The 15,911-nt window shown below is 45.5% G+C and overlaps 1 protein-coding gene across 4 annotated transcripts in view; it reads left to right on the top strand.

Moving 5' to 3' along the window:
* Nucleotides 1-15,911, top strand: part of ZNF827 (zinc finger protein 827) — a 155,819-nt gene that overhangs the window by 90,354 nt on the left and 49,554 nt on the right. For all 4 annotated transcript variants that reach the window (XM_045202338.3, XM_071219154.1, XM_071219155.1 and 1 more), the window contains exon 8: nucleotides 11,917-12,020. In XM_045202338.3, the coding sequence (XP_045058273.2) occupies nucleotides 11,917-12,020 (104 nt within the window). The remainder of the gene's footprint in view (nucleotides 1-11,916; nucleotides 12,021-15,911) is intronic.

The following is a 15,911-nucleotide window of genomic DNA, read 5'->3' as shown; positions in this document are numbered from 1 at the left end:
TCCTAACCACATCCCAAAGTGTAAAGGAATAAAAGGAAGATCTGCACCTTCTGACGTGGACCATCACCCAGCCAGATGCTAGATAAGGTCGAAATAGGAAAATGGAACCCTAGAGTAAGAATCAGATCGCTCCTGGCAGGTGAACTGGACGTGCTCAGTGTTGTGTAACACCACGAACTTCAAACAATGGCTGCCAAGAACGCTCTCTTGATTATTTGTTCTCTTTCCCCCATTAATAATTCAGTGTCCGTGGGGATATAAGATTGCAGGCCTATACGAAAAACTTCTCACACCTGGCTTGCTATTCCAAAAGCAAGGAAATGTTTACCTGAATTGTCCTTTTCTCCGTCACTAGACAAACAGCAGAAGTTGGAAAATCGGAGAAAGGTAGGTTTGTATCATGCTGTGTCAACCAACATTTAATTTGCCCAATTTTCAAAATTTGAAGTGTGGGCTATTTTTCTATGATTTAGATAATGGCACTTACACTGTTTACTGAAAGACATACGTAGTTGGAAGTGTTCAGTACAGAATTTTCCCGTGTGATGGCGTGGATGCGCGTCCTTAAATATTTATGATTCAGTAATAGAAATTGCACAAATTTGTAAAAGCCTAATGTGCTTCCTCAATTTGTGCAATTTTCCCTTTTCGTTTTTCCAAAGGCATAAGAGAACAATGCTCCATTACCTTAAAAAGTAAAAGATTCCATACAAAGAACTCTGGATTAGACAGAAGCGATTAAGAAAATAGGAAAGAGAGCAAATGAAATTGGCGGGTTTTGAGTCACTCTCCATATATTCACTTAACCCTTTATATTTTATAACTGGAAGGTTAAATGTGCTGCGATTTCTGTTTCTAAGAAATGGAAGTTACTGCTAATTCCATGATATCCCTTTAGTTAGGACATTTGAGGCTTTTCCCGTGAGGTCAAGGCTGTGGGTGCCCCATTGCCAGTGTCTAAAAAGCGCCCTTCCGCAGGACGCTGTCCTCGGCTGGAAATGCTGTCACAACAAATGCGTACATCTTTGAGGTCTGTGCGGTTAAGTGCGTCCCCCTCAATGTGGCACCTCTGTGTACTGTGCAGCTGCCCTGGCGCAAATGGTGACTTGAGAATATTTTCATTGGCAATCCATGCTTTTCAGGTTACGGTTGAGTTTTCATTTTTCAAAGAAATTAAAACTCACCTTGGAAAACAGTGGATCATTTTTCTTAAATGAAAATTGCCTGAAACCACTTTGTGCATTGCTGCCATGTGAGGGTTCTTTTTTCTTATTTCACCAAACCTATCTCAGTACTTGTCTCTATTCCTACACTCCATTGTCCTGTCGGTATCACCGCCTGCCATTTTTCTCCCATCTGTGACATCTAGGTTGAGCTGTTAGAGTTGAAACAGGACGCTGCCAGAGCTGCTCAGAATTGCGTTACTGTGAAGAGGCAGGTTTAAATCTCCTTTTCGGGATCGAAGAGGGCTGGGCCTTTCTTTTCTGCATTTTCCCTGGGCCCTCCCACCTTTATTTCTCCTGGCTTGCGGCAGGGTCCCATCTTGTTTGTATGACTCAGAACAGTCAGGAACAAAGTATAAAGCTGTAGGTCTCCATGAGTACGCACCCAGAACCTGCATTCTCTCCTAGTCACCTTTGACAGGTGATGCAGAGGTGACAGGACCAAAGGTCTTTGTGGCTCAGTACCGGCTTCACTCCTGTTCTTCTCACCTGGGATTTGCTCTCAAGAGTGCTCCATGGTTGTTGATAGAAAGATATCAAATATTCAAGGCTGGACCTCTGTTGAGGGGTGAAAAGCCCTCATGGACGATGCCATGGGCCAGGGGCACCCACATTTCGCTGGCGCTCCCTACAGTGTCTACAGCACGAAGCCCTGCATCACTGCAGAGAAAACTGAGTTTATCTGCTCTCTGCTCACCTCAGCAGAGAGCCTTGTTTATGCAGAAAGTCAGATTCCTGAGGGAGATCCAGGTCCCTCCACAGGCTGACATTTCACAGATCCGGACCTGCAGGTTCACTTCCGCGGCCTGCGGTTGGCTCGGGCTCTCTGGGTCTGGCCTCCGGGCCACAGCGTCCCTCCACAAGGCCTGGCATTGTGCTCCTTGTCCTGAGAGGTTTCCTGGCTCCGCACTGATGAATGCTTCGGCCTCGGCAACAGCAATTGTTCCTTGAAGACTCGGTGTTAGGTTGTCCGGGTTGGCCCGCCTCTAAGACAACCTTAAATAGAAAGCATTTGTACTTTCCAGAAAAGAAGATTTTAAAATCACCAATTATTTTTTCTTCCTAAGATGCTCTGTTGTTCTGATATTTGAAACAGCCCCTTCCTTCGATAGCTTTTGGCCTTCTGGACCGGCAGGTGGCCGATCCCGGTGGGGTCAGAATTGACATGCAGCTGTCCGTTGTAGCTGCCTTCAATTATGGCATCTTGTGAGTTACTTTTTAAAAGGCTAAGAATCTCCTTTAAAATAGAAATAAAGGGCCCTAGACCCTAATACTTAATTTTTTTAAATTTTTTCAATGACAATTGACATTCAATATTATACTATTTTCAGGTATAAAGAAATTTTTTTAAGTTTTAAAAATAACTTTTATTTCCACGAGAACATAAAGAAGAAACAATAATCATTAATAATCAGCCCTGCTACCCAGGCAACCACTGCTAAGTTAGTGGTGTATATGCTGCCTGAATTTTTTTCTATTTATATACCTATATTTTCGTGTAAACATCAGATACTACTATATATACAGTTTTGTAATCTTCTCTTTTTACCTAGCAATATATTAAGAATTCCTTTCCATGTCAATAAATATAACTCAGTATTATTCTTTTCATGTTTGCATAATGTTCAGTGTTTGCGTGTGCCACGGTATATGTAATCAGTCTCCTGTAATTGGGTATGAAGGGTTTTGTTTGGTTTTGTTATCCCAAGTTGTCACTAATATAAATGGTACAGGAATAAATTGACTCAAAAAAGAATTCACAGTTTTCAGGCTTTTGCTGTGAATTGTCTAACTGACTTTCAGAAAGGTTGAATCTGCAATTCTACCATAAGCTAATGAGAGAAAAAGTATTTCAAGAATCTCTGTGCTTTATCATTAAAAATAATTTTTTTGCCATTTGGGAGGTTAAAAACATTTTAATGTAGTAAGTCCTCGTGTGGTCCAGCATTTTGTTCAGAGGGAGGCATTTATATTTGTCCTTTTATATATTTTCTTTTAATGTCATTTATTATTTTATTTGGTGGTTAGTCTGGATTGAACTTTTTGTTTGATTTTTGCTACTGATTTTTTAAATGATGTAAAATTTCAAAACAAAGTAGAGGGAATGATGTAATACATCATCGTATCCCACCACCCAGATTAAATATTTGTCATGCTTACTTTGCCAGTCCTTTGCCCCTATGTTTTAAATCACTCCCCAGACATCCTAACATTCACTCACAGATTCTTTTACACACATATATGTATGTATATATATGTGTGTACATATATATAAAATAAGGACATTTTCTACAATACCAATGCATGATTTACAAAATAACGACACGTTGGACTGGTTTTGTAACTGTTGAGAAGGATGTATTGATTGGCACCAGCCAAGTGTATAGCCACGCTGATGGACTAGGGGGAGAAAGAAACACATCTTTGCTTTCTTGTCACCTCAAAAGTTAAGGGTGAAAATCTCGTGCCTATAGGAGTGGTGGAATGATGAAGTGACCTTGGTTATCTGTCTGCCCACGAGCGCCGTTAGAAACCCACCGAATCTGCAGTGCCAGCCTCAGTGTGTAGATGAACGCCCCGGCCGGAGCTTGCCAGTGTATGGCCAGCAATTCAAGTTTATTCACTACAGCCCAGCCTGACCCAGCCTGACCTGGCTTCCAGGCCTGGCCCGCTGGGGTCACAGGAGGTCTTCTCTGTTGTGTCCCGTTTAAACTTGAATAGGGGATTTACTGTTTTGAATGATCAGGGTTGCCTTCAGGTCAGAGACCAGCTCTCCCCCTCACCGCCCCACCCCCCACCCCCACCAGTCATTTTTAATCTTGAGCACGCTTCTTCACCCCCCTGTGCGCTGGCCTGCGTGCTGGGCTCTTTTGTTAAAATAAGTAAATGAGTACAATCATTCTGGAACAGGAGTCCCCATCTCCGGTATTGAAAAGGAAAGGGGAGTCTTCGTGAGCACGATTACAACTGTTTTCGTTCATCACAGACTACCGTTCTAAGTGACAACACAGTACTCGTAGGAAAATGGGCACTGGCTTTTCTACCTAAAATGTTCACTGTCTGGCCCTGTTTCAAAAGAAATGAAGCTACACGATCTGTCAGCCAAAATGAAATCAAGGACCCAAGGTGAAGTTAGGGGGACCACTTACAGTCCATGGTGACATTTAGCGGTTGCTATACCTGAGCAAAATGCTCTCACGGGGTTTGTTTGGTTTTTAAGTGTTCAAAATTCTTTTTAAAAAATCTGTGGTACTAAACATTTAATGTATTTCAAATGTAATCATGTTATACCATGTACATATATAAAAATTTAAAAATATTAAGCATCTATTCTGTTATGAATTATTAGAACATAAGTTAATCTATTAGCACATAAGTTAATTTGGGAAAAATAAGCACTACCTAAAAATGAAGAAAGTTGCATTAATTGTGAAAATTAAGGAGAAAATGAAGTCATCTTATATGGTCTTTTTAAAAAAATGAATTAAAAAAAGAGTAGCAATGTTTTTGTCGTTGAGTTGTGAGCACGTTCCCCATTTCCCAGAAAGTTTCTTCTGACCTTAAAGCACTCGAGGAAATGTTGACAAGGTAGCTGTAACTAATCCAAATATTTCCCCTATTCCTTATCTTCAAATAATCTCATGTATTTAACTAATATGTTGGAAAAGGTTTTTAAATGAAAACTCTTTTTGGTTTTTGGCAGGGACTGTATTCTGTTATTGTTATTAGCGAGGTCTGGATTTTGTTCAAAGAAAACATTTCCGGTTTGTTGTCATTTCCTTTCAGTTCACCATGTGTGCATGGAGATTCCAAACGGAAGTTCCCTGTATCCATTTCCATATTCAGAAAGTCTTTAAACTAGAATAGGATTTATTCTTGGAATAGTTTTGGTCTGTCTCTCACCTCTTCTTGAGACTTTTGGAAGCGTGGAAGATTATTTTCAACTATGTTTCCTATTCACTCTAAAACGTGGGGTGGCGTGTCACACTTGGCCATGTCCAAGTGATTCTGAGGTCAGAGTTTTAAAAATACCAGTACGAGGGTTTTAGATAAATGGATGGGATTTTAGTTCTTTAAAAATAACATGGTATGTCAATACAGAAAACCAGTGTTTCAGTGACCGGAAGTAGTAGCTGCAGCTTCGGTTGAGAAAGGCCCGTTAATTGGGGGGATAAAGAGCTGTCTGGTGAGATGGCCCAGGGGCTGGGCTCTGCAGGGGAGTGGGTAGCAGCTAGACAGCAAAACCACCAGCTCCCACGGAACTTTCCCACCCCAGAATGGGGCTTCTGGCTCTCTTTTCACTGCATATGTCTTCTCTAAAATATCAAAGTCAGATAATTTATTCTTAAAATTTCCTGAAAATCAAACAAAGCAATATACAGATTAACTCAAATCCTTTTAGACGTATTTTACCCAGCTCTTGGAAAACATCTGGAAGCTGGATGGAGACTCAAGTACTTTCACTTGAAAATATCTCATCTTTTTTAATTCATTAAAGAAAAATTTGTCTGTGCTCAGATTGAGGTCAGAACATCACTTCAGGATGATGTGCCAGGAACCCTTACCTTTAATGGACTTTCATTCCATCCTAAAATATGTAGATGCTTATATGTTCTGAGTTAAATCTCATGATAGAGCAAACGCATTTCTTTAGGTTTAATCTTTCTTTTCAATTTGCCATCCCCACATTCAAGTCCCAAGAATTATCATCATCATCTTTTAGAATGAAAAAAATGCTTCTCTGTCGTTCTGTGAAAATTCGTGTGTTGTTACTAAGCATAAAGTTTGTTTTCTTAACTTTCTCTTACATATTGTATCCACCTTCTTCTTTCCCTTTTTGTTCTGTTTTGCTATTGCCATCAAACTAAGAATCCCCGTAATGCTTGGTTTCCACAGTGGCACATGGGGGTGGGTGGGGGGTGGCTTCAGATCTGCAGGCCGCTGAGCTCCCTGGTGGCCCTCAGATGTTAAAGGTGGAGATATTTGTGCCACAATCGGCACTTAGCAAAATGTATCACTATTTAGAGCCATAATCTTTTATGGGCTGTTTTATTATTTATTGTAAATCTTTTCTTCTTGCAGCCCTGTGCTGGTGACCCTCCATCCCAGGCCGTCTGATGCCTGGAATTGTCTACTCAAGGGTGCCTGCAGTTCCCCTTCATGTTTTAACCCTTAGATTTTCTACAGGAGAAAGATGAAAATGCACATTTAATTTCCATTTCATTTTTACCCAGAAAAGAAAGTCAAGTAGATAAAAGGCAGGAAAAATAATGGGGTGTTGGGCAGTCCAAAGTCTACAGCAACAGCTTCTAGATGCTACTTCTTAGTATTTAATGAATATTTACACCAGGGGTGTCAAACTCATCTTCACCGGGGGCCACATCAGCCTCGAGGTTGCCTTCAAAGGGCCAAATGTAACTTTAGGACTGTATAAATGTAACTACTTCTTAACTAGGGGCAAGGAGCTCGGTGCTGCTGCCAGGTAGAAACAAGGTGCCAGGCCGGATAAAACAAGGTGGAGGGCTGGATTCGGCTCGCAGGCTTTGTGTTTGCCACCTGTGATTTCTACGAATTAGCTAAGTCTTCCAGTAACTTGTTATCATACAGGGCCAAAGGGAGTATGTTGTGGTAGATGGTGATTTTGTTCCCTAAGTGACAGTCCCCTCCCCCAGTAGCTGTCAGTTTCAACTTGCTCCTCTACCAACTTTCTAAACGAAAATATTTATCAGAAATACATTTTTAAACAGTTTTTGCCTTTTTCTGCTTCTTAAGTTCCCTCTCTGAGGGAGAGGCTTTTGCGCAGTAGTAAAATGACCCAAGTTCAGGGAGCTGGAGAATCAGGAAGTGAGAACCTCGTGACATTCACACACTGGCTCCCTTTGTGGGAGAATTGGTAACTGACTGGCCAGTTGAAGGGCCATACAGACATGCGTCAGTCGACTCCATCATGAAGTCCATTGTTCATGTGTTGTCTGTCTCTGTGGGAAGAGGCAGACACGGTGCATCCTGGGTTGGGCACCTGCTGGACCTTCCACCCCTCGGTCACCGCAGCCTGCACCAAGTGCTGGCTTTTCTACCGCAACACTGGACAGCGGCTGAGAGCGGGCGACCTTCTGCGCAGGAGGAGAAGAGAAGTTGAAGAGTGCCATCTCAACACTAAAAATTGCATTGCTCGGCACTCAGTCACAAGCCCCGTTGTCTATCTGCAGGACATGGGCAGAGAGTTAGAGGTGACCCACGTTATTGGAGATCTACCCCACTAGGCCAGCACGCGCTCTGCAGGGCATGGTCCAAGTTGGGTTTCTCTTCCTGGGACATGGATGCCCAGCTGGGTGGCCCCAGTGCCACCAGGAGCTTCATATCTGTGCCGAGATAGAGGCCTTGTTACCCTTCCCTTTCCGTTTGGGCTTTATAATAGAGACGCGCTTGCCTGCAGTGGAGCAGGGACAGGATTGCAAACCGCCCCACCCCTGTGTTTCGGAAGTATTAGAAAACTGGAGCAAGTCTGGACTTCTGGAGAGAAATAAAGACTAAAACTTATTTCCACCTGCTCAATTTCTCAATTGAAAAAGTCTTCCTTCAGTGACCCAGGATCCCGCATACTTAAATGGCTGCTCCCATCCTCCCTCATCCCTCCTTCCTCCATCCCTTCCCTTTGTTCCGGAAGGATTCATGGTTTAGTGTTGTCCATGAGTGGCCTAGATGCTAAGAGACCACACAGAGGCAGCGTAGCGCAGCGGGTGAGATTGCGTACTGGGTGTCAGGCTGCCTGGGTTTCACCTCCTGGCTCAGCCCATGGTATGGGCAGTCCCTCCATCTGTACAAAATACAGGTGATGGTAGTGGTAGCTACACCCTGGGGTCCTTTTGAGGATTAAGTGACGTGAATACACGCAACGCGCTTTCGAACAGTGCCAGATACTTAGTAAGCAATGTATGTGTTAGTTGCTGTTTGAGTAGGCATGTACCAGGTACTAAGAACTTGACCGTAAAATTTCTTCTTTAACCCTTATAGCACCCCCCCATAGAGATGGTATTTCTAAATCGCTTTTCCAGTGATGAAACTGAGGCTAGAGGGGATGTTGATTTGACAAAGGTCACTTGATTCAGAAGTGGCCAGAATGGAATTCAGCCTCAGGTCCCCCTAGTTCCCAACAGTGTGTAACCCACTGCACTCCCCACCTCCCGGTCTGCGTGGGTGCAAACTCGCAGCATTGTTGCAGCGGCGTCTTTGAGGCTGGTGCCCTGTTAACCTAGCATCTTCTCTTTATAGGTCAGCCCTCATACCAGACTGAAGCTGCCTTGACTTGTGAACGTTTCTCCATTGATTCTTTGCCCCGTTACATCGCTGGTCCTTTTTGTGCACTTTTAGTCTTCAGCGTGACCCCCTTCTCATTCTCTGCTCTCTTGGAAGAAATCTTTGCTATACAGGATAAAGCATCCAGGGTAGAAAATTACCTGGAATGTGCCCCTCATTGATTGTCTCCTTTTGCCTCAATTTCTCTAAGCGGTGGGGGGAGGATAGGGCTTCCCTCCTCCCATCAGTGGGCGTCTCTGCTGTTGAAAAGAACATGCGGAGATGCAGAGCTGGCCCATTTCCAACACCTACAGAACCCAGGAGGCTGTTCCCAGCAGGCAGCATGGCTGCCTCAGGCCGGTTCACCTGGAAACCTTAGGGTTCCTTTTGGTCTTTGCTGGCCTATCTGTTGTACTATCTTCCAGTCTGTGAGCGTCGCTGCTGGTTTGCAGCGTTGGTCACCAGCATTACCACATCCAGTATGGACCACTACTCTGGCCACCTGCCCTGACTTCTGCAAGCCCCCCCACCCCCCCGCCCCAGGCAGAACTTCCTGGAGCTGCTAATCTATTCTGACCACCCAGCCACTTACTTAAAACACAGCAGGGCTTCCCAGGACTCTCGGGACACAGCCATGACCCCTGCATTCAGTGCACCCATGTGCCAAGCCAGCCCCATCTCCCGCACACGGGCCTTCTTCCAGCTCTGCAGACTGGCTGTGTTCTCTCCCTGTGCAGGGGACACCTTCCTTAGCCCCTAGGGACCTCACAACCCCACTCTACAGGCAGGCTCCAGGTCAACTAAGGCTTCTGCGGGAAACAGCGCACTCCTCCCTTCTACAGCACTGGTCACGCGGCAGCCCTCCGTGCTCCCCTTTCGCGTGCCCCCGCAGGCCTCTGTGCTCCCTGTGACTGGCAACCGGAGCCGGTTTTGCAGAGCATTTTGTTCCCGGGGCCGGGCGTTCTATAGGTGCTCACTAAGTGGTCTCTGTAGACCGGAGGGAAGGAGGACAGTGAACGCGTTTCTCTGTGGCAAGAAGGGTGATGTGTCTAGGTACCCTTTGGGGGGCCCTCCTGGGATTCTTGCTGTCCCCAAAGGGAAGTCTCACATTTCAGACCAAGCAGTTGCATGGGCTCCCCTGAACTCTCAGACTTCAAGACCACTGCTGTGGCCAGAGTAACAGTAACATGGCAGCCCCTGGCCACTCTACCCTGTGCCCAGGGCCAGCCGTGCTGTTTCCATGTGAACCGTCCATGGAGACACGAGTGTGTCGCTGTCGCCTCGGCAGAAGCTTCAGAGCTAAGGAGGTGGGATTGAGAAATCTCATAGTCCAGGTTTGAGCAACAATCCTCCAGCATCTCTACATCCTTTCAAGTGCTCTGATTCTCAACAGTTTTCTTCATGGAAATATTGAAACTTAACCTAAGCACTCCAGCAGGCAGCTGGCCCAAATCAGAGCAACCTTTGCTTCGTTCACTTTATCCGAGGAAACGACACTTTTTGTCAGCTCGTGATTAATTTATGTTCCGCTTTTGGCTGGACAGAGATAGAAATAAAAAATAGCTCACGTTTTCCTGAGCGCTTGCTGTTTGCCAGGCACTATGAAAAGCATCCTCCGTGAGGGACCTTCTTCCTCGGTTCTCACAGCTCCCCTCTGAGGGGTGGGCACTGTCATCACACCACTTCATGGACAAGAATGAAGGCACGAGAAGTTACACATCCGTGCAAGGTCCCACAGCTGAAAGTGGTGGGGCTGCAGTTTGAACCCAGAACTGCCTCCCAAGCTCGTGCTCCCAGGCACCACGCTGCACTGCCTCATCCTCTCACGGGTGTGTGTCATCCGTAGGTTGTGAGGTGATTGACATAAAATGGCCTGTCTCCCTGCTCCTGTTACCCACTAGCCAGTTCATTTTTCAGCCTATTTAAATTGTTTTATCTTTGAGACAAAACTAAAAAGCATGCGACACAGCATTGCTGAAATCTAGCCCAACCATCATGTAAAACTTGATGTTATTACTTTTTAAAAAATATTTTGTGTCTTTGATGTATCTTAATATTTCCTTTATAGTATTTCATAATAGTAACCATAGCCTTGCAGCTTGTTTAGAAAGCAACACCCATCACGGGAGTCCCAGGCGGCTCGGGTGCCCTCAGATCTTCTCCTCTCCTGATCTGTGGCTTTGCAGGGGGCCTGATCCCTGATGCCGTGTGTGTCTGGCTTCCTGGAGGGTTCAGCCTATCAGAGACCCTGATGGGAGAGGGGGTGGAGCTTAAAGGAGAGCTAGGATATTTCTCCCTCATCTCCAGCAGCAGCTACACCTTCTCTGTGGCTCCAGCTCCCATGAGGTGGCCCCAACCCCTGAACTCCATTTGTGTCTTTCTGTCTCTCCATCCTGAGGGCGGTGGTCGCCTTCTGCTTTTTGTTTGTTTGTTTTAATTATTCTCTGGGCTGCTTTACTGCCCTCTATGACCCATCCACCATCTGTGTGTATATCCAGTTCCCTCAGTTAAACTTTTACTGTTGTAAGTAGGTCTTTCCAGTTCTCCAGGTTGGATGCTGCTGGATACTCCAGTGTTCTCAAGTGTGATCACAATACTTATTCACAGCTTACTTTAGCGGCATGGACGATGGATGATAGGATTGGGTTAAAACCCTCTGATTAAAAGCATCCAAGGCCTTTGTGTCCACTCTGGCTGCCATGTCAGTGGAAACCCTGGCGGGGTGTTTGGTGTCCCTGGTTGTAGTTCTAGCTGAGTCACTAGGGATACTTAGAATCATCCAAGTCAGAGCCTTGGTTTCATGGGAAATGGAGGTTCTTTAACACCTTCTGAACCACGACAATTCTAGGATGCAGTCTCAGTGTCTGTGGGGACCAGTGAGGTGTCTCCTTCAGGGGAACGGCCCCTCCTCCAGCCTTCTGCCCTTCTAAAGCATGCCCTTGGTCCCCAAGGGATCAGGTGACAGAATGTGGGTGCACAAGGGCAAATCTGTCACCGCTCTTGGAAGAACCTCAACAAGACTTGCTGATTCTGACCCAGATGGTTGGTCTTCATTTGGGCACGACACACTCGCAGGACATATAACACAAGAGTAAAATTTAGTGCTCAGCTGTCCTGACTGTGGGTTTAACCATCTTTTAAAGACGATATTCCATATATTCACCTTACATATAAAACCAATAGCAGAATGGGCAGATGGCACTTGTCTCGTGTAATATATTTTCTCTTCCTCCATTTTCAGCACACTCTCCTTATAGTCTCTAAACTCCATTTTTAAAAAAAGTACATTATCCAGTGTGTGTGTGTGTGTGTGTGTGTGTGTGTATTTGGGGCCGATTGTTCTGGGTACCCTAAATAACTTTAATTTACTAAACTTCACTCCTCCTCCCCCACCCAGCCCTTTCTTTTCAGAAGATACATTTAGACAATCACCATTCTCCTCCAATTCAAAGGACCTGCTGCCCAGTGACTCTGTGCTGCACGGAAGAATATCAGCTCCAGGTATGGACGCATTGTCGGCTTTGCTTCCACTATCGATTGCTTAAAAATTACCTTGCTGAAATGTGTGCATTTTCAGATATTTTCATCAAATGTGTTGACGTTATTCATAGGGAGAAGCTCAGTTTTTAAAAAAAGAGAGAGAAACTCAATTTAAGCAGCCACAAAAGTTCATTAAAGGAAAATGCAGACCGTAAGAAAGCTCTTCCTCTGCTTTCGGGGCCATTGTTGGTTACCTGCTGCTGTTCGTTCGTACAGGGAAACTCTCATTCTTTGAAAGAGTGAAGTATAACCTGAAAACAATTTGCTTTCCACGGTGTCAGTATTTCAGGGAGGCAGCCAGGAAGGTAGGGGAGGCGGTGGCCAGGGCAGGACAGGGCAGGACCCTGGCGGGGTAAGGGCCACCACAAATGTCACTTCAGTTTCCATGCAGACAACACATCCTTAAAATGGCCCTGCCACCTGGATGTTACGCGCTTCGTAGGGTGTCTGCACATAGCCACCTCATATTCCTTTTTGCCAACTGAGAATCAGTACACAATTTCTTACCTGCTCTTCCTTTTTCCTTTCCAAAGTGAAAAAGAAAAATGTAGTTGCTGTCCCCTTATCAACAGCATGGCCGCCCTCAGGACTCGTGTGTGTGTCCTCAGAGCTTTTATGAAACGAGGAGATTTGGGAATCACAGGATCGCAGCCCATACTCCTCACTCACTCACCCCCACCCTGCCCGAACACCAGTCCAGCAGCCAGGAGGCTTCCTGCTGGGCTTACCTTCGTTCCCAGCCATGGAGAGAATTTCCGGAGCTCTCAGTGGCCTCCACACCCACCATTTGTCCAGGAGGGCAGTGGCTCCATGTGTGTGCAGGAGGGTCTCACAGCAGGGTTGTTGGCCGGGGACCCCTGCAAACATAAGTCCAAGTGTCCTCCATGTGCCTGAGGAGCCCGGTGTCACAGACAGCTGGAGATCGGGGTATTGTGTAATTCAGAAGGAGCATCTTATGAAATGTTGTCTTGGGTGTCACAAATCATTGGAAGGGGGTTGTAACAGTTGGGAAAATGCAACCCTTTGGTGTCCTTCAATCCTGTGGAGGCAGATCCATTACTTCTCGTCTCCAAAGAGCCCAGGGACTTGTGTGCTTTTTTTAGCCTTGCGGGCCTTTTCGGTTCAATCACCATAAATAACACATGTACACAAAAACCCGTTACATAACACCTGGTTCTAGCAGGAGAAAGAAATTCTACTTAGCTGATGTCTTCACTCGCAAACAGGGGCTATTTGAACTACTGTTTGCTTCCCACAGTGTCATTTTGAATAGCCAGCTCCCTGGTCCCCAGATTATCACCCTGCTGTTAAGTTGATGGATTGTGACTTTTTAATGTCAAAATAACTGCCTAGGAATTGCCCGTCCGAGCGCCGTGACCCACACAGCCGGCGCCCCGTGGGGTGTGTACAGACCCTGCATTGCCGGCTCGCTGTTTTTCTTGGCTATATTTTAAGAAGGGTTTATTGGGCAAGTTACAGCTCCACCTCAAGAGTGATGTCAGTATACTTTTAACTGTGTATAGACGGCATTTCTGTCATTGGCTTGGTAGACTTATATCACAAATTAGATGAAATCACACTTAAAAATTTAACTTCTTTGGGGGTGCGGGAGTCAGCATACCAGGGATTTTAGAAATGTAAAGCCACCTTTCGGAGGGAGAACCGACCTCTGTGCTTCAAAAAGCCCGTCTTTAGGCAGAGGATTCGCCGAATGACTGTTTACGTGTTGCTAAAATACACAACCAAAGGGGACTGTTTAAAAATAAACCAGGTGACCATGCTTTACAAGTGGAGTTAAAATTAGAAAAATTAAAATGATAAGGACGACCTGGTGAGCACAAACTTCTTGCACTGTGAAGACACGTTTTGTAAGGAAAGCCTCAAAAATGTGAACCAACTGTGGAGAAGACTGGTCTGCACTAAGCATACATTGAAGTATGGAGACTTCGTAAGTAGGTACTTCCTTTCCATCTGGACAGCGATGGGACGTGATACACCTACTGAAGCTCCCCAGTGCCTCACCCATAACTCGGAAACCGCAAAGCTCCGCCAACCACAATTTTTTGAATAAGTTACTTGATGATGCAAACTCGTGGGAGGCTATTTACAGCCTTTATGTGTTACACCAAGGGTGAAATTAATTCATTTGGTTGCAGAAATATCAACATACTTGATTATACAGGCCCATTCGAGTGTCGTATAAAATATGCATTGTGCACCATATTATCATCTTGATATCAGAAAAAGTACGAATCCCGAAATACATCAGGCCGCCGGTTCTCAGAGAGTGTGGGCCCACATTCACTCCACTACGCTGTGCAGTGGCTGTGCTGGGAACGAGGCAACCGAAGCTGTAGTTGAGGATCTCGAGGTTCTGCGGTGTGCGAGTTATGAATTCCTATGGAAAATTTTGGAAGTCCGAGCAGGCAGCAGATTGCTGAATCACTGGAGGCGCTGTGACAAGAACTAGGAGTCCACTGGGGATGCCCTAGTGCTGGGGCAGCATCAGTAATGAGGGCCAGGGGTAGGGAGAAAAGGAAGGGACGGGAGAGGCAGACAGGTGGCTGCTGGGTCTGGGAGGCTGGCTGGCTTTGCCGCAAGCAGGCTGAACTCAGGAATGACTGTGGCTGTGGGGACACGGGGAAGCCAGGAAGGAGGCAGCTGGCTTTAGTGACTAAGCAGAAAACATTTCGTGGTTAGAGTATGAACAAAAGCCTGAGTCCTGAGAAATCTCCTGTTGGGTAGTCTCAGTGTTACCATTAAAATATTATTTCTCTTCTTTATTCGCTTTGCAAACTTCTTTCCACAGAGAATGCAAAAGTAAATGTCAATCCAGAAACTTACCTCAGATTCCCAATTAGTAGGGATTAATGAGATTTCAGGTACCTAGTTCCAGTCTAAGAAATCCCTCGCAAATGCTGAAAACCATAGCATTAATTCAACAACCGGTATTGGTATATGTTTACTCCCCTTCCATCCGTGGGATGAAATTCTCTTCCAAGCACCTTTGGGGTGAGAGCGTGGGGCAGGGGCGGTGGCCCACCTGGGAGGCTCAGCAAGGCCAGTGTGTTGTGGCTAATGAAGCACCAGCGTGGGGGTCGCTACGTGGGGAGAGGTGGGTAGGGCTGTGGGCTGTGAAGAAATCGAGAATAGCACAGTGGACTAGGCATTTGCCTTCAGCAGATGGCATCTGAGACACACAGCTGCCACCATCCCAGAGAAACAGAATGAGCCCAGCACTTCACGGCGTCTTGGCCTCTGTTGTCGCCACTGTTTCTAGACTGACTTTGCTAAGCACCAGAGAATGCGCAAGGGCTGGGACCCAACATCTTCACTCGCTGTGAATGTCTTAGACAGAGGTAACACCAGGAATCCTTAATAAAATGATGATTTAAAAGCTGCTGTCACCTTCTGCTAGAGGGACATGGGGACAAAATATCCTTAAAGCTGTGAATAGATGACTGAATGCAGCCTGGGTAATGGTGTTGCTGGTGGTGATTTTACAAAAGAAAGAAAAAAACTTCCCTGCTATGGGGGAGCTAGAATTACAGACCATGGGCAATTTCATGGACTTTGTCTCATTCAGAGTTGTCTCACTCTAGGAAAGATTCATATTAATAGAAGACAGATTCTGAGGTCAGGTGTTTGCCTGGGCACGAAGGGTAGGTGCTTCTGTACGAGGAGCAGACCCGCTACCCTCGTCTGCTTGCTAGGAAGAGAAGAATTTCTGCCTCTACGCAGCTTTTAAACACAGTGGAACTTCCGTTCTGTTTTAGTATGATTTTTGAAGTCACAGTCTGTTTGCTCTGTATTAAGCCGAAAAACAAAAACACAAGCAGAGCAGGTGCGAAG

Source organism: Desmodus rotundus, chromosome 9 (genome assembly GCF_022682495.2).
Source record: "Desmodus rotundus isolate HL8 chromosome 9, HLdesRot8A.1, whole genome shotgun sequence".
NCBI classification, from domain to species: Eukaryota; Metazoa; Chordata; class Mammalia; order Chiroptera; family Phyllostomidae; genus Desmodus; species Desmodus rotundus.
The sequence above is the reverse complement of the archived record's forward strand: the minus strand, read 5'-3'. Positions and strand labels throughout refer to the sequence as shown.